The 19,220-nt window shown below is 34.9% G+C and overlaps 2 protein-coding genes and 1 pseudogene across 17 annotated transcripts in view; all 3 read left to right on the forward strand.

Moving 5' to 3' along the window:
- LOC102622835 (BAG-associated GRAM protein 1) overlaps positions 1-2,043 on the forward strand; it is a 70,171-nt gene extending 68,128 nt beyond the window's left edge. For 4 of the 16 annotated variants that reach the window (XM_052437215.1, XM_052437216.1, XM_052437213.1 and 1 more), the window contains 5 exons: positions 191-337; positions 759-812; positions 1,133-1,196; positions 1,522-1,583; positions 1,736-2,043. In XM_052437215.1, the coding sequence (XP_052293175.1) occupies positions 191-337; positions 759-812; positions 1,133-1,196; positions 1,522-1,583; positions 1,736-2,032 (624 nt within the window). In that variant the 3' untranslated portion in view covers positions 2,033-2,043. The remainder of the gene's footprint in view (positions 1-190; positions 338-758; positions 813-1,132; positions 1,197-1,521; positions 1,584-1,735) is intronic. The other 12 variants (XM_052437219.1, XM_052437212.1, XM_052437221.1 and 9 more) reach the window with 6 other exon arrangements.
- A 3,055-nt stretch (positions 2,044-5,098) lies between these two features.
- On the forward strand, positions 5,099-6,950 carry LOC112498161 (putative disease resistance protein RGA3; annotated as a pseudogene).
- An 11,256-nt stretch (positions 6,951-18,206) lies between these two features.
- On the forward strand, positions 18,207-19,034 carry LOC127900791 (F-box protein At5g49610-like). Its single transcript, XM_052436025.1, has one exon. The coding sequence runs from the start codon at positions 18,207-18,209 to the stop codon at positions 19,032-19,034; it is 828 nt and encodes a 275-aa protein (XP_052291985.1).
- The last annotated feature ends 186 nt before the right edge of the window (positions 19,035-19,220 follow it).

The raw sequence follows: 19,220 nt of genomic DNA on the forward strand, positions 1-19,220 counted from the left end.
CACTTCTGTTTGGGGTTGGGGGTTGATAGGATCCTGGCAAGCAGTTTTGTTTCTGATGATTATCCATATGGATCACTTATCTTTCCAGTTCCGTGTGCTTTTCTATCTAAGAAGAAGATTTTATTTCTGGATTCCAAATGTTAGTTGGTTGATATTGAAACATTTGCTTACTATCTCATGCTCTATCCAGATGGGACAGTGGCATGCTGCAGATGAATATGATGGTCAAGTAAGAGAGATCACATTTAGATCTCTCTGCAACAGTCCCATGTGTCCACCTGACACAGCCATGACGGAGTATCAGCATGCAGTTTTATCACCAGATAAGAAAATATTTGTAAGGCTATCTGTCTCATTGCCTTAAATTTTTGGCAGCATTGATAATGTGCTTGCTATTGTTTTTTCCTCTTTATTATCTAATAGTTTTAAAAAAATCTCTTTGTTATTATTTCTGTCTTATAATCTTCAAATGGTACCTCGCTTGTTAAAATCTGACGTCAATACCAAATGGTTGTGGCTCAGTTGGCAGCGCAGGCTGAGTTTGTGGGAAGAGATCTCGGGTTCGATCCCCACTAAACACGCCATTTGGGAGGGGTAAAGAGCCTTAACTGTGACTACACCCCGAATTCGGATTAGTCGGGACCCAATGCAGTCGCCGGATACCGAATGGCTTACACCAAAAAAAAAAAAAAAAAAAAAACCGACGTCAATGATTTTTTCTTGTAAATTTTCGATTAAACATGTGTCTTTTCTTTTAGGTTTTTGAGACAGTCCAAGAGGCACATGACGTTCCATTCGGGTCTATCTTTGAGGTATGAAATATGTTTCTATTTGGACATCATACTTTCGGTTCACATTTCTTATTAGATGTCAATGTTAATTGAATTAAACAAGACAAGTTATTTCGTTTTATTTTATTATGTTAAAAAAATAAATAAGTAGAACATCTGATATCTATAAAATTTGTATGGTCATCATTACTTTGTTTCTGCGCTAAGATAGGTGAACCAGCATTTTCCAAAATATTTTAGAGTAACGTTTTTTCTGGTTGTATTTCCTTGCATAGAGGGTTGTAACCTATAAGAGAAATATTCCACTTTGTTCATGCAATGTAATTGTTCTGCTGTATCAGATTCATTGTCGATGGCATTTGGAGACCATTGCTGAAAATTCCTCTGCTATTGATTTTAAAGTGGGTAAGTTTTGGTTTGATGTTCATCTCTATGACTATCTTTTCCAATTGGTGAGATGATTTTTCATGCCCTTATAATGGTTGAAGCAAGCTTGCATCAAGAATTGTCATGGAGTCCTGTGAGCACACAGAAGCATGTATATTAATGCCGAAGATGTTAGAATCTTACTGTTGCATTGCATTCAACATATGTATATTAATTCCGAAGATGTTAGAATCTTACTGTTGCATTGCATTCAACATTTGGGTCAAAATATTGAGCAATTCCAACTGTGCTTTTCTTTTTTAATTCAAGTGCTTGGAATTTACTGTTTGTGCAATATCTGCAGGTGCACATTTTAAGAAATGGTGTGTCATGCAATCCAAAATCAAGACAGGTGCTGTTAACGTGGTTGGTTCTCTGGCTGAACAATTTTTTTGTTAACCTCTGTTTTGTTATAATAAAATTGAGCTATATTCCTCTAAAAATATAAATGATATTGAATAAACAATAAATGGTATAATGATCAAAGTGCATCTAACTATTCTATTGTTCTATGCCAGTACCAGAAAGAAGTTGAGGTGATGTTAGAAATAGCACGTTCATATATCAAGACTCAAACTTCCTGTGGTGAGACTAACAACCAATCACGCTCTCTATCTATAACCCCAGATTTTAAATTAGCTATTGCATCCGTATCGGATCCGGTAATTGATGTTGTTGTAGCACGTTCGTATATCAAGACTCATACTTCCTGTGGTGAGACTAACAACCAATCACGCTCTCCATCTACATTCCCCATTTTTGTATGTATTATATGCATATTTATATATAAGATATATTCCCTTGTGATGGGATGATATTGTGATCATCTTACCTTGTGCGCTGCTGTAGTTCTTCGCTGTGTAATGGCGATTTTCAACCCCCCCCCCCCCCCCCAGCGTAATTTAACTGAGAAAATTAAGGCTGTTTTTGATTCAGATGTAAACATAAGATAAGTTTTTAATACTAGGTGTTCTATCACGAATTTGATGCACTTGATATTACAATAGTAGATTGCTAATTTGCAATAAAAGGCAAGCTTTCGACTCTTGACACCGATAATGTTTTGTAACTACTATTGCCTTGTTTATGTATAATGTATGTGTAGGGCTTTTCTTCCTTTTAATTTTGCGGTATTAGTTTACTGTACTGTTTTTGAAACTCTCTCTTTCATAGTTAACAATCACACACTAGAGTTCCATATCTAGGATCTTTTTCACAAATCACAATCAGAAACAAGACTTGTTCAATTTCCGTAGATTTTCTCTTCAGTTTCGTTTTCATTAGAGGATTTGAATTCGTTAGGGCATTGCACTGTATGTAGATTATTTCACTAGACTTGTTGTATGTACCTTTTAATCGATCATGATAAGTTCAATACACCATCTAAGATTCATTAAATAATGATGCATTATATAAATAGAAGGCATTGTATTGAATTGTCCTGTCTTGTATTAAATGGCTTAAAATTTAGCACAATGTACTATGTTTTTTTTTCTTTTTTCAAAAGAAAAACAACGTTTAGAGAAATAGATGAAATGAAATGCCGTTTATAGTGTTTCCTTTGGGCAGGATAGGAATAAAATGTTTGGTGAGGGTATTTTTGTCTCTTCAACTTATTTGGGAGAATGTGTGTGTGTATTTATATATTTATAAATGAGATAGTGAAGAATAGATTTGGAATTTGGTGTAATGAACTTCAACAAAACTTAACAAGTAATGATGCAAAAAAATAGATATGGATGGTTTCAATTTTCAACGACATTATTCTTTTTATTTTGTCCATCTCTTTTTTCTTATTCTATTGCAAATAGAACTTCGGATGGGTTGAAAGATGGATAAATACTGTAAGAAGAATATTACAATCTAAAATCATATAACAGGCTAACAGTTAATAGCATCACCAATTTTATTTTATATATATTTTAAAATCAGAAGCATCAGTTTGAAAAGTTAAATAATTTGTAAGTTCTTTGCACCTTAGAATAAATTTTCATTTTTCTTTCGTTGAATTTCAGTAGATGCTTTTTGGATTATATTTTTTTATGAATAATCAAAGTGGGGTGAAGCTTGCTTGTTTTTGGCATGAATGAAATTTACTAATATTTTCATACATTATTATTTTTGGCTCCAAAATTTTTCAAATCAACTTGATCAGGAAGTAGGATTTTCTTATAAGAGAAAGAGAGGAAATAAGTGAAGGGACGAGAAAGAAATAGTAAAAAGCGGTGGAGATTGATTCACTCTAATTCCGATTCCAACAGTTTAAGTAAACAACTTATTCTGATTCCTATTTTTAATTCTCATTTCAGTCTATTCCGATTCTATCTCATTCCGATTGCTGTTTAGTAAACGCACCATTAATGTGTTAAAACTGTATTGTTCTTACTAAAGTTAAGTGACAATAACCCTCGGGTTAAGCGCTTTTGATTTTCTTCTTTCTTTTTAGCTCATTGTCTTCCCTATGATTGCTTTACAAAAGATAATATTGAGACATTTTCACTTTCATCATCAGAAGCAGAAGTTGTTGCTTCCCAATGAATATTGACTACTAGTGCAGGAACAACATCTTCAGCTTAAACTCTCAAATCCCTTGTTCGCAGACCGTGTTGGTGGCCTGGCCAGGAAAGGCTATGTTGTTGGTCCAAGAATAGGCTAGTCATTCAATTCACCTAATTTTAATTTTTATTTGGAATTGAGGTGTTATAATTTTTAAAATGTAAACTATAGCGGCTGTAGGTTTTAAACTATAGACGTTATGGAAAAAAAAATTATAATTATGAAACAAAAGTTAATAGTATGTAGTAAATATAATTTGTAAATAATAATTTTGACAAAATTATTAAAGATATAATATATTTTTTATCATATAAGTAAAAAATCATATCAACATATTTTTCAAACTATAGTAGTTAGTGTTTACCAAACACTTTATTGTTGTAGTTTTTAAGATACAGTTGTCTAACTTTAATTTCAAACGAACCTTTAATCATCTATTTATCTTTGCCCTAAAGCTTAAAAAACAAGTAAAATTATTGTTCTTAAGTCACCAGTTTTGAAGGAGGAAATTATTTTAGTTGTGTTGTCGGGGACGGTAATAAGGTGTGTGAAGCATGCATGCTCTCGTTTTCCGGACTATTCATACATTTAACCTAGAAATCCAATTTAATTTATTCTCATTCAGCATTAATTAGTTGCCAACTACATAACAGCTTCATTTAGAGTGAAACTATTAGCATCCTTTTATTATCCTTATAAAACCCTACTTTAAATAAAATTAAGGTAAGAACAAATAAAAATTGAACACACTCGAATTTTTTTTTCAACAAATTACTTCTATTCATAATTGATCTTTTTTTTTTTTCTACCTATTATTTCCTATTCAACTAAAATAAATTGTACAAATTTAGAATAATCTATTATTCTTTTCCTATTTCTTATTGATCATATATTTTTGTACCTAAAATTGCTTTCAAATTATAATTTAAAATATATGTAATTTAAGTCAATGATTAACATTTAAAAATTCATCACCTATAAAATTTTTTAATTTATGTGTAGGATAATAATAAGATTATAAAAGAAATAAAAAAATAGCTCAATAGTACTTTGAGTTTTAAAAATTAAAAAAAAAAACTAAATGAAAAATTCACAATGTATTAAAAAATTTATATTTTTAGAAATAAAATAAATATAACTGAAAAAGAGGTTACGTGAGAAGATTAGAGGGGTCCAATAGTCGAACTCTTTTACTTAACACCGAAGTAGTATTCTTTTACTTAACTCCAAAGTGTCATTGTTTGTTGTTTACTTTTTCTTAAATCTTTTAACTCAATTTGCACTTCCCGCTATAATCCGGGAAAAAAAAATATCATAGCGGGAAATTAAAAAAAGGTAATAAAAAATAAAAACATGAGTCATGACAAGTTCCATTTGAATTAGAAATAAAAAACTACACCAACAAGCGCATAGATCAACTAGTATGGGGTTGTTTTAACTTAACCAAGGTTCTCGGTTCTCGGTTTTGGGAATGCAGCTGCGTTAAATACTTGTTGGGAGAGCTTTGCCGCCCTAGTGGTCCAACCTGGCTCGAATCTGAATTAGTCAGGGCCCAATGTGGTATTTGGATAACAGATGGTTTAATACACCAAAAAAAAAAAAGAAATAAAAAACTATGCGAAATTGATTATGCCTCCATGAATCAAACTTGTAACTTACATCAGTTCAATTAAATTTTTCTGCAGATTTTCTCTACACCATTTCTCAAAATTCCTTAGGATTCTTAAGAATAAATAAAATATCTAATATAAGAGAGGCAATTCTATTTGTGTCCAGCGAGTTGCTTCTCAAGAAGTTGGCTTCGAAGGCGATTCTGTTGTTTGCACGCCAAAAGCAGAGCCAGGCCGATCTGATGAAGTGGAAAAAGACATTGGTGAAGATTAACGAGGTGCTTGACGACGCGGATGAGAAGCAGAACACGGACCAATCAGTGAAGATGTGGCTTGGCGATCTTCAGAACTTGGCTTATGATGTTGATGATTTGTTGGATGAGCTTGAAACTGAAGCTTTCTAGAGGAATTTGATGTTTCAAGGACCAGCAGCAGCTCAAACAACTACAACAAAGTTTCGGAAGCTCATTCCTAGTTGCTGCACCAATTTTAGTCCACGAACTATGAAGTTCGATCACATGATGGCGGCTAAAATTGAAGATGTGACTATCAGGCTGCAAGAAATTGAAAAGCAGAAAGACCTGCTTGATTTGAAAGAAAATTCAGCGGGGAAGTCTAGAAAAGTCAGACAAAGACTTCCCACAACCTCTTTGGTAAATGAAGCCAAAGTGTATGGCAGAGATAAAGAAAAAGAGGAGACTGTTGAATTGTTGTTGAGTGATGATTTAAGAACTGATGATGGACTCTCTGTCATTCCTATCATAGGAATGGGCGGAATAGGCAAGACAACTCTTGCTCAGCTTGTCTATAACGATGTTCGAGTGCATAATCATTTTGATCTCAAATCTTGGACTTGTGTCTCTGAAGATTTTGACATCATCTGGGTGACAAAATCAATCCTAAAGTCCATTGCTTCTGACCAGCTTGTCGATGATCGTGACTTGAATTTGCTCCAAGTAAAACCGAAAAAACAATTTTCTGGAAATAATTTTTTTTCTTATTTTAGATGATGTCTGGAATGAGAAATCTAATGATTGGACCAACCTGAGCCGTCCTTTTAAGCTGGTGCACCGGGAAGTAAGATTGTTATCACTACTCGTAATCTGTGCGTTGTAGAAAAGACAGGGACTCTTCCAGCTTATCCATTGAAAGAGTTGTCAAACAACGACTGCTTGTCTGTTTTCACCCAACACTCCTTGGGGGAAAAAGATTTTAGCACGCATCCATCCTTAAAGGAAATCGGTGAGAAAATAGTAAAGAAATGCAACGGCTTGCCTTTGGTTGCAAAATCTCTTGGTGGACTCTTACGAGTTAAATATGACCCAAATGACTGGGAAGATGTCCACAACTGCAAGATATGGAAGCTATCAGAGGAGGAGTGCGATATTATAACCGCACTTAGAGTGAGTCACCATTACCTTTCTCCACAGCTAAAAGTTTACTAAAACAATGCATTGCGTACTGCTCATTGCTTCCAAAAGATTATGAATTTCAACAAGAGGAGATCATCTTGTTGTGGATGGTTGAAGGTTTCTTAAATCATGAAAGCGACAAGAAGCAAATGGAAAATCTATGCCGCAAGTATTTCCAGGAGTTATATTCAAGGTCATTCTTTCAACTATCAAGTAGCAATAAGTTGCTGTTTGTGATGCACTGAAAGAAATTGAGAGAAAATATTGTTTGGTTGCTGAGAAAATATCTTAGAAAATATCCAGAGAACTTTCAGATTTCTTGTATTTATTTTTCTTAATAAGAAATGTTATGATTACAACTTATTTATACTCAAAGCTCAAGGATTACTAAAGCTAATAACTAACTAATTCAGTAGCATCAACACATGCATAACCACAGCTCGATATACAGAGTAATCACACCAGACTATTAACTACTTAAGCTGAGGTGGCAGCTGAGCTGTCATTCTGCTTACATTCATCTGACGTCACCAGCTTGCTGGTTTTCCTTAGCTTGTGCAGCTTCCTCTTTTCTGCACAGTGAGCTTCTCTAACAGCCCCCCTCAAACTCAAAGGACAAGAGTGAACATTGAGTTTGGCCCTCAAGTAATTAAACTGTACGAAGGAAAGAGGTTTAGTCATTATGTCTGCAACTTGATCTGCACTTGCTATATATTGAATGCTGAGCTCCTTATTAAGAACCTTGTTGCGAATAAAGTGTATGTCAATCTCAATGTGTTTTGTTCTGGAATGGTAAACTGGGTTCTTGGCCAATTCAGCTGCACTAATGTTATCACACCAAATAATAGGTTTAGCTGTGCAGCATACTCCAACTTCAGCAAACAAGGACTGCAACCAAGTTAATTCTGCACTAGCTGATGCCAATGCCCTGTACTCACTCTCGGCACTTGACCTAGCTATTACTCCTTGCTTTTTAGAAGACCATGAGATAAGATTATTACCTAGGTAGATACAATATGCACTCACTGATTTCCTGTCATCTAAATCACATGCCCAATCAGCATCTGTAAATCCAGTAAGCTCCATATTGCCTTCTTTGATGAACTTTAAACCATAGTCCTGAGTGGCCTTTAGATATCTTAAAACCCTTTTACATGCCATGAGATGCTGTAGTGTAGGAGCAGATACATACTGACTGAGTTTGTTAACTGCAAAAGCAATCTCAGGTCTTGTCAAAACTAGATACTGCATGCTTCCAACAATGCTTCTATAATATGTAGGATCTTCAAGATAATGACCAAGCTGTCCTTGAACAGACTTCTGTAACTTCAGACCAGTACTTAAAGGAGTATCAATGCCCTTGCAATTAATCATGTCAACCTTAGCTAACAAATCTCTGATGTATTTCCTCTGAGACAGAAATATGCAATCTTCATCATATAAGACTTCTACCCCAAGAAAATAAGATAAAATGCCAAGATCTTTTAAGGCAAAAGTTGAGCTTAGTGTTGCAATAAAATGTTCTAATTCAGCACTGCTAGGACCTGTAACCAAGATATCATCCACATATATCAACACAAGAATCATGGAAGTATGACTCCTTTTCAAAAACAGAGATGTATCAGAAGTAGTATCAGTGAATCCCCACTGCAGCAAGCAGCTCTTAAGTTTATCATACCAAGCTCGAGGAGCTTGTTTAAGTCCATAAAGAGACTTGTGCAATTTACACACATAATCAGGCTTTGTGTTGTCAATAAAACCTATTGGCTGAGACATATAAACTTCTTCTGTCAAATCCCCATTGAGAAATGCATTATTGACATCAACTTGTCTAATTTTCCATTTGTTCATCACTGCTAAGCTTAATACCACTCTGACAGTTGCTGGTTTAATAACTGGACTAAAAGTTTCAAAGTAGTTTACCCCTGCAATTTGTTGAAAACCTTTGGCAACAAGCCTAACTTTGTATTTGGCTACACTCCCATCAGTGTTGTATTTAATCCTATACACCCACTTATTATCCACAATCTGTTGATCAGTCTCTTTAGGAACCAGGGACCAAGTATTATTGTGAACTAAGGCATTATACTCATCTTGCATAGCCTTCACCCATCTGGAATCACTCAAAGCTTCTTGCACTGAATCTGGTTCTTTGTGAGTGAGAATGGCTGCATACACTTTTGGTTTAAAAATGCCAGATTTACTTCTGGTGGTCATAGGATGAATGTTGGATTGTATTTGAGGTAAGTCAACAGTAGGAGTTAATGATGTTGTATTATCAGAAGCAGAGGCAGATAAGAAATGTTGTGTATTAACAGGTAGATGAGTTTGAGAACTTACTTGCTGTGAATTTTGATCATTTGTTGTTTGTGCAGGATTTTCTGAGTGAGTTGAGTTGCTGCTGTCAGGGTTTGCAGACAAGGAATAACCAGTGCTATTTTCAGTAAATGATTGAACAACAGGCAAAGTGGAAAGATGATATATTTGCTGAGGAGAAAAGGAAGTAGAAGAAAGAGGTGATGATGATGACTCAGTGAAACAATGAAAGCTAGAATCAGTAGAGTAAGGAAAAGTGAGTTCATCAAATATGACATGTCTTGCTATGTAAAGATGACCTGAAGGATGTAAGCACTTGTAACCTTTGTGTGATGAACTATATCCTAGAAAGATACATTTGCTGGAATGATAGTCAAATTTGTGTTGGTTATAATCCCTCAAGTAAGGATAGCATGCACAACCAAAACACTTAAGCATATCATAGTTGGGTTGGTGTTTAAAAAGTTTCTCATAGGGAGACAAAAGTTTGAGAACAACAGAAGGCAACATATTTATGATGTACACAGCTGTATGAAATGCTTCCCACCAGAATTTGAAGGGTAATTTAGATTGAGCTAGCAGTGTAAGTCCCATTTCAACAATATGCCTATGCTTTCTTTCAACCAATCCATTTTGATGATGAGTGTATGGGCAGGAGTGTCTAAAAATGATACCACACTGATTTAAGAACTCAGTGAAAGGTCTGTACTCACCCCCCCAATCAGATTGTAACTGCTTAATGGTGGTTTGAAACTGATTTTCAACCTGTGTTTTGAAAAGCTTAAAGACACTTAGAGCTTCAGACTTAAACTTTAGAGGGTAGATCCAGGTAAACCTGCTAAAATCATCCACAAAACTGATATAATAGTGATATCCATCTCTAGTGTAAACAGGTGAAGGACCCCAGAGATCTGTATGTATCAGTTCTAAAAACTTAGTTGTTTTGGTTGTGGATGAAGGGAAATGAAGCTTATGACCTTTGCCCATTTGACAAGCTTCACAGATGTATTGCAGTGCTTGTGTTATTTGATTATCAGAAAAATTTGCAGACTTGATGTTTTTGAGAACATGCTTTAAGATATATTGATTGGGATGACCAAATCTATTATGAAACAAAGCAATCTTATTCACTGATGTTGTACAAGATAATGCAGTAGATGAATAACAAGATTTTGAATGGCTACAATCTGCATTATTAACATCAGTTGCAGAATTAAAATGAAAACATGACAGCATTGACATTGGCTTATTTAAACTGATCTGAGATAGAAAAGATGATTTAGAAAATGAGTATGGTTTGAATAACAGCCTATATAATCCTCTTTCAGCAATACCCTGCAGCAGAACTTCCCCCTTCAGAGCATCCTTCACATAACAAATATTTCCAAGAAATTCAACAGACAAATGGTTATCAGATGTGAGTTTAGAAATACTCAATAAATTTTTGGTAATTGAAGGGACAAGAAGAATATCTTTCAGTACTATGTGTGGGTGTTTGTGTTGAGTAAATGAAGGTTTAAAAACAAATTTAGCATCACCAACATGAGTTATGGGCAAACCTTGTCCATTTCCAATGATAAGCTGATCAGAACCATTGAATTCCTCTCTGACCTGCATATTAGCCATGTTGTTGGTTAAGTGATGAGTTGCTCCACTATCAAGATACCACCCTTCATCAGCAGGCCCTTCAAAATTTGCAAGATAGGCAGCTCCAGTAGCTCCAGGTGCAGAAGACATTTCAGATGAACAATGAGGCATAGAAGAATATGTCACTGGATCCAGATTGTAAGACTGATAATTTGAGCAGTTCATAGCATAAGAATCATCAAAATATGGTGCAAACTCAGCATGTGAGTCAAATGTAGTCATATAAGCTGACTTAGGTCCTCTTCCTCTGCCAAAATGCCTTGACTGTGGCACATAATTCTCAATATATCTGTGCCAACAAGCATCAGCTGTGTGCCCTGACTTATGACATATCTGACAAACAGGAATGTTATCATCTGATTCAGTTCCAGCTGACACAAAACCTTGACCATGAGGCTTAGGATGTGATAAGACTTTGTGAAACTGCATTGGCATAGAGTTGCCTCTTCCAAAATTATGACCACTGTTATTAAAACCTCTAGGATATGTATTAAACATCATTCCTCTTCCAGCATTTCTGTTTCCATTATAAATTTGTCCACGATATCCTCCATAACCAAAACCTCCTCTTCTATTATTCCCTCTGACTTGAGAATAATTGGAATTCATCATTTCATAGTTAGCATTGAATATGACTTTAGTATTCTGATTGGTCTGACTTTGTTCTAATCGTGCCTCATGTGTTAACAGTAAGGCATAAGCATCATCATAAGACATCTTATTAGCTGTGATAATAGATGCAAGATCTAGATAACCAGTCCCTAATCCATTTAGAACTTGCATTAACAGATCCCTTTCTGACATAGGACTACCAGCACAGGCAAGTTTATCAGCTAATATTTTGACTTTTAAGCAATATTCTTCAACAGACATGGATTCCTTTCTAAGTACATTCAATTCATAACGAAGTTGCATTATTTTAGCTTCAGACTGAGCTCCAAATTGTTTCTCAATGGATCTCCAAGCATCTCGTGAATTGTCACAATTAAGAATAGAACTGAGAATACCTTCATTAACTGATGATAACAGCCAGCCAAGTAGTATTTGATCCTGAGCTCTCCAATTTGTGTATGCTGGATTATCTACTTTCTGCACTGATCCATCAGCTGTTGTTTGAATGATATGTTGCTCTGGTATGATCTGATTTTCAGATATGAAATCTTCAAGCCGATTTCCTCTGATTGATGTAAGAACTTGTTTTCTCCAGATTAGAAAATTAGATCGATCTAGCTTTATTGGATTACTAAATGAGAATGAGATCTGTGAAGGTTGATTTGCATTTGTTGAATTTGAAAGTGTTGTTGTGTTGCTGGAACTAGCCATATTGGCTCTGATACCATGAAAGAAATTGAGAGAAAATATTGTTTGGTTGCTGAGAAAATATCTCAGAAAATATCCAGAGAACTTTCAGATTTCTTGTATTTATTTTTCTTAATAAGAAATGTTATGATTACAACTTATTTATACTCAAAGCTCAAGGATTACTAAAGCTAATAACTAACTAATTCAGTAGCATCAACACATGCATAACCACAGCTCGATATACAGAGTAATCACACCAGACTATTAACTACTTAAGCTGAGGTGGCAGCTGAGCTGTCATTCTGCTTACATTCATCTGACGTCACCAGCTTGCTGGTTTTCCTTAGCTTGTGCAGCTTCCTCTTTTCTGCACAGTGAGCTTCTCTAACATGCACGATCTCAACAATGACTTGCTCAACGGGCTGCAGGGGAGATTTACTTCAGAATGAAGGATACCCCGGATGGTAACATGTAACAGAATAATTCCAAGAATCTTAGCCATTTATCGTACATTCGTGGATGATATGATGGTAATAAAAGGTTTGAGGCCTTTCATGATCTAGAAAATTTGTGAACATTTTTACCAGTATCACTACCGGGTACCTGGGGCAATTACTTTGCTTATGGCTTTCTTCATAAGTTGTTAGAGCTGCATCGTCCAAGGGTTCTGTCTTTGCGTGGGTATATAGCATCATTGAACTGTCAAATTCAATTGGCAATTTGATGCATTTACGATACCTTGACCTATCCGAAACTAAAATTAGAAGCTTGCCAGAATCTGTCAACACACTTTAGCATGCACTTTTGCTGCAAAATTGCCGTCAACTCAAGAAGTTGTGTACAGATATGGGAAACCTGATTAAACTGCACTATCTCAACAATCCTTCAACCGATTCATTGGAGGAAATGCCTCTGGGGATCGGAAAATTGACTTCTCTTCGAACAATGTGTAAATTTGTTGTAGGCAATGAAATTGGCTCTGGGTTACGACAGTTGAAGTCCTTGATACATCTTCAAGGGACACTTTGTAATTCAAGGCTGGAGAACGTAAAAGAGGTTAGTGATGCCAAGGAAGCTCAACTAAACGGCAAGGGGAATCTTAAAGATTTATTGCTTGAATGGAATAACAGTACTAGCAATATAAGGGAGCCAGAAACTGAAACACGTGTGCTGGACCTGCTAAAACCTCATCAAAGTCTGAAAAAGCTCAAAATCAATGGCTATGGTGGCACAAAATTTCCAATTTGGTTGGGAAATTCCTCAATGTCAAATTTAGTGAACCTAAGAATTAAAGATTGTAGCATGTGTGCTTCTTTGCCATCAATCGGGCAATTACCCTTTCTAAAATATCTTTTCATTAGAAGAATTGCCAGAGTGAAGAGTGTGGGTTCGGAAATTTATGGAAATGGTTGTTCAGTACCCTTTCCATCACTGGAGACTCTCTGTTTTCAAGATATGCAAGAATGGGAAGAGTGGATTCCTCGTGGATCTGGTAAAAGTAATGAAGGTTTGGCTGATCTGCGAGAGCTTTCTCTTGTAAGTTGTTCTAAGCTTCAAAGAACATTGTCAGAATATCTCCCTTCATTGGAGACCCTTGTCATTCGAAAATGTAAACAACTGCTGGTATCAATTCTGAGTCTTCCAACTCTACGCAAATTAAAAGTAAATGGATGTAAAGAGGTGGTGGGGAAGGGCAATCAACCTCAGCTCATCCAGTTCAGTGGTTCTTTGGGATTAATCAAATCAAGTAATAGAAGGGCTATTCAAGCAAGAGCTGCTCAAATTGGAGAAATTGGAAATTGATAATGCTCAAGAGCTAAGATATTTGTGGCAGACTGGAATTAGATTACTGCAAAACCTTTGCTCCCTTAATCGGTTTCGTATTAAGAGCTGTCCTCCACTTTTTTCCTGGGTTGCTGAGGAAGAACATGACCGTACACAACAACAAGGATTGACGTGCAGACTTCGGTATTTTTTTTTTGGTCGAGTACAAGGCATAGTGAAGCTACCACAAGCATTGCTCAACATCGGTTCCCTCAGAGAGATACAGATCTCAAAGTGAAATTCACTTGTTTCCTTCCCATAGGCTACTCTGCCTTCCCAGTCGAAAACAGTTACAATCATGTTTTGCAATGCGCTGGAATCCTTACCTGAAGCATGGATGCGGGACACTAAGCCATCTCTTGGGAGTCTGCAAATTTTCCAATGTAATTCTTTGACATATATTGCTAGAATTGAGCTGCCTACCAGCCTTAAGCGGCTGAAGGTCAGTAATTGCAATAATTTAAGGATTTTGACTGAGGAAGAGGACATCAACAGTGGATGCAACAGGCACACCTCTCACCTTGAGTCCTTAGAAATTGAAGATTGTGCATCTCTGGCATCTTTATTGTGGAAAAACAAGTTCTCAGCCACGCTTGAGCGCCTTGCAGTTAAACGTTGCCCGAACCTTGCTTTTTTTGTCATTGAGTGACAATCTACCTAAAGCTCTCAAATATCTTTCTCTTCATGGATTTTCAAAGCTAGAGTCAATAGCAGAAAGACTGGAGAACACATCTCTTGAAGAAATTTCGATTTGGAGTTGTGAAAATCTTAAAATGATACCTGATGATTTGCATAAGCTCCAGAATCTTCCAAGGTTCGGTTTAGGATTTTGCAATAATCTGATTTCCTTTCCCAGAGGAGGATTGCCTTCTACGAAACTGAATAAGGTTGACATAAATGGTAGTCAGAAACTAGAGGCCTTACCCAACGGCATGTACAATCTAACCTCTCTTCAACGTTTAAATTTAGGATATCTTCCAAGTGTGGTATCTTTCCCCGGGGATGGCTTTCCCGCCAACATTGATTCACTTGTGATTCGTGATATGAAGATTTGTAGGGCACATTTCGAGTGGGGATTGCACAGATTCACCTCTCTCAAACGGCTCAACATCTCTAGAGGATGTCCAGATGTGGTGTCGTTTCCGCAAGAGGAGATAGGAATGACACTTCCTGTCTCTAAGTCATTTGCGTATTGCCAATTTCACAAAGCTGGAACGCCTGTCTTCAGTTGTTGAAAACCTCACTTCTTTGAAACGCCTTGATCTCCAAGATTGCCGCAAGCTCAAATACTTTCCAGAGAATGGCCTGCCCACCTCACTTTTGCAGCTGTATATCTCGAAATGTACATTGATAGAAGAAAGGTGCAGGAAGGATGTAGGCCAATATTGGCATTTGATAACCCATATACGTTATGTCCGCATAAATGGTAAATGGGTTTTGATTGCTAAACAGAGGACTGAACTCTGTAACCTCAAAACTCACAAAATTTTCTATTTTTCTTCATTGTAAGTTAGTTGATTAATTTCTTCTTCATTGTAATGGCAATCATAGCCGGAACTTCATTTTCCTTTTTATCTTCTGTTATCGGCTACATGCTCTCTCCCATATTTCTAGATTATTCTTTTAACTCCACATCTATACCAATCATGATTGGATTAGCTGGTAACAAGTTTGATAATTAACGAAATACAAATAAACTTCTTTGTTTTCCCAGGAGATCTTCTTTTGTTCTCTTTCTCTTTATTTACTTTATTAAAATATGTCATTGAAGTGTTAATTACTTTGTGTGATTTCTATTTGATTTTTGTGTGAGTGATGATGTATCTGCAGTTTGAGTGTCATTCTTTTGATTCCTTGGTATTGTTTCGGCAGGTTCCATTGATTGAAAATCTCCAAGCTTGCTCCGACACCAAGTTGAAAAAATGAAGAACTAAATATGTAAAACACGAAGCAGCAAAGTTTAAGGATCAATTTTTCCAGAACAATTTTTTGTATTGTATTTATCGTCCAAATATATACACAATATACGTTCTTCTTTTCCAAGAAATGCTCAGTGTATGATTTACAGCTGTAATACAAATCTAATGGCTGCGCATATCAATCTAATGAACATGATTCATTGTCCTTCACAAAGCACAATAAACATTTTTTTTGTGCAATCCTTTTGAGTCATCACCCATCAGAGTCTGCTGAGTCAGTAGCCATGCAATGCTTGCTGTAGAGGGAGGGCTGATACTGATGTTCAAAGACCAAGCTGAGGGTGCTTAATGAGGCATTTTATCAAACATCTAATTCATTATTCTAACATAATTGAACTGTTAACACTTTGTTATTATAGTAAATACACTTTGGCTAGAAAGATGTTGGATCAAAGTATTAAGCAGACCCAACTTTACTTTTTGGTTTTACCTGCAGGTATGATGTTAGATCTTCGGTCATCTCTATCGTTTTGAAGCTGTGCCTTAGTCCTTGAATTTATATACTCAAAGCTTTAGAAGTGAGCTTGAGCCTTGATGGCAATAAGTTGAAACGACTCATATGATTGGGTAAATGCTTGTCCAGTTTTTGTATTTTGATTTATTATTCATTTAGTTCCTATATTTTAAAAAATACTTTAAAAATCTTCATTGTTAATTATGTGACATTCTTACTCTTGGTTTTTCTTAGCTTTTATAATAATATTCTTACAAAAATATTCTTGACATTAATTAATTTATCTTTTAAAAAGTTAATTTTAATAAATTAATCAATAATTATTTATTAGCAGACTTACTAACAAATAGTGGTATGAAATAACTAATATCTTTTGTACTTAGGAAAAAGGACACTTACAGCCCTAAAGTTTGAAAAATAATCACAAAGACCCTAAGTTTTTAAAAAGAGACATCAAGACCTCTTTTTGAAAATAATAACTTTTGAATATAGTAATCATAAAGTTCACTTTAAATTTTTTTAATTAATACAGATATAATATAAATAATATAATCTATCTAGTAAACTAATAATATGAACAATTAAAATAATATTAAAATTATAAATTAACATATTTATTTTAATAATATTTTTGTATTTATTATAAAAAAAAATATAAACTTGGGACTAAATAAATTTTACAATTAACAAAATATCTCTCTATTAATAATACTAGATTATTTCTCACATAATATTCAAAATAACTTAATTTTAATTTATTTATTTTAATATTTTATATCTATTTATTATAAAAATTACTTTAATATAATAAAATATTTTTGATAGAGTGAAAAGTGTAAAAATATTTTGAAATGCATATATTATTACATTTATTTTAATGTTATATTTCGATTTATTATAAAATTTTAGGGTCTTTTTTTATTTATAAAGTTAAAGGGTATTATAAGTAAAAAGAGATCTTATGTCTCTTATTGAAAACTTGAAGGTCTTTTTGATCATTTCCAAAACTTGGGGGATGTTAGGTGTCCTTTTTCCTTTTTACCCGTGCAACAACCATGCTAATAACTAATGTCAGCCATCTTAAAGTAATGTTTGATATCTTGCAACAATTTTACTAATAGTTATTCTATAAAAAATTAATTTAACAAATTGAGATTAAAAATAAAATAATTATATAATAATTTCAGTAAATTTTTATGTTATTTATAAGGATAATTTGATAAATTATCAACTTTTTTTCTTTTCAATAACATTCCCAGGAATATTGTTACAAAGATGTTATTGTAAAAAAAAAAAAAAAGTAAGGGGTAAGATGTAATGTATTTAACAATAGAGGTGCCTTGAAGTATATTTTTTTTTAAAAAATATGGGAATTCAATAAACGCTTAAAATATAAAGACTAAACAAGCTTATGATATACTGTTAATTGGTTGTTGAGGTGATTTTCTCGTCTGTTTCAATTTACTATTGCACTCTTCAAAAAATTGTTAATGCTCTAGAATTAACGTTGGATTGTGATTGAATCCGATCGAAAAGTAATTACAAGAAGTTGGTTTACAAACTGCAACTTCCTCTGATGGTAAAACTCCAGAAACTTTTTATGATTCAAAACAAGTTTCTATTTTGAGCTTTAGTAGTAATTCCTAGAGATATTTTCAAAGTGCGTATGACGAGCTTGATGATGTGGTAGATTGCATCTATCATGATTGAGCTGAGTTTTATCCAATCATCATATATCATTATTGAGAAATTTTCTTTATTCAGCCTGGGACATGAGTTGAGTAGATATTATTTTGACAGAAAAATATAGTGGTAGATTGACCAAACGAAGAAAAAGAAAAATAAAAAAGAAAATGAAAAGTCCAAAACTTTTGAAGGCAGATGAGACGATGGCGAAAAGCGAAGGATCTATGTCTGAAGACACTGTTATAGAAATTCTATCAAAATTGCCCGTGAAATCATTACTACGGTTCAAGTGCGTTTGTAAATTTTGGCATGAATTATTCGGAAGCCCTGGTTTCATTTCCAAACACCAAGAAAATGAACACAGTACCCGTCTCGTCGTACGCTATTTGGCTGATGACGAGGATGATCCACATGAGGAGCGTCTTTGTATTTGTTTATTCCACGATGAAACATTGGCAGATGTATCTTTGCGAGAAGATATTCTTCCAGTAATGCCCCGAGAAGCATGTCCAATGGGCCCTTTCGAATGGGGTTTGTTTTGTTGCATTTCAGACATTAAGCAAGAAATAGGTTTATGGAAGTTTGCCACCAGGGATTACAAAATTCTCCCGAAGATCAAACCAGACTCATTCTGGACAATTTATGGTGTTGGACTGGGAATGGATCAGAAAAGTAACTGCAGCAAGTTAGTATGCGCGATGGCTATTGCCCAATACGATCATAATGACGTCCTAAAGTCGTCAGATTCAAATCAAGTTGCAATTTACAGCATTGATACTAATTCCTGGAGAAATTTTCAAAGCTTGGAATTGAGCAAGTATAAATTCGAAGTTGGTGACACGTCAAAAGGCAGATACCAAAATGGAGATTGTTACTGGCCGGTAAAGCCTCGATTTGAAATTAAACATCCCGACTATAAGGTGATCCTCTCATTTGACCTGAGTAATGAAGTTTTCCAAGAGATACAGCCGCCTGATTGCCGTCATGAAAGCCCAATTCACTGGCCGTATAAAGCTTTGGGGGGTACATAATGATTCTCTTTCATATTTGCTATTTGATGAAGAGAAGGAACTGTTTTGACATCTGGATAATGAATAAGGAGAGTCACAATTATAATTGGACCAGACAATTCATCGTTACTGCGCCTTTTATTGCAAACGACGAAGAATTTGAAGTGTATAAAGTTCTTGGATTTTGGAAGAACGGTGCCTTCCTAT

Source organism: Citrus sinensis, chromosome 3 (assembly GCF_022201045.2).
Source record: "Citrus sinensis cultivar Valencia sweet orange chromosome 3, DVS_A1.0, whole genome shotgun sequence".
Classification (NCBI taxonomy): domain Eukaryota; kingdom Viridiplantae; phylum Streptophyta; class Magnoliopsida; order Sapindales; family Rutaceae; genus Citrus; species Citrus sinensis.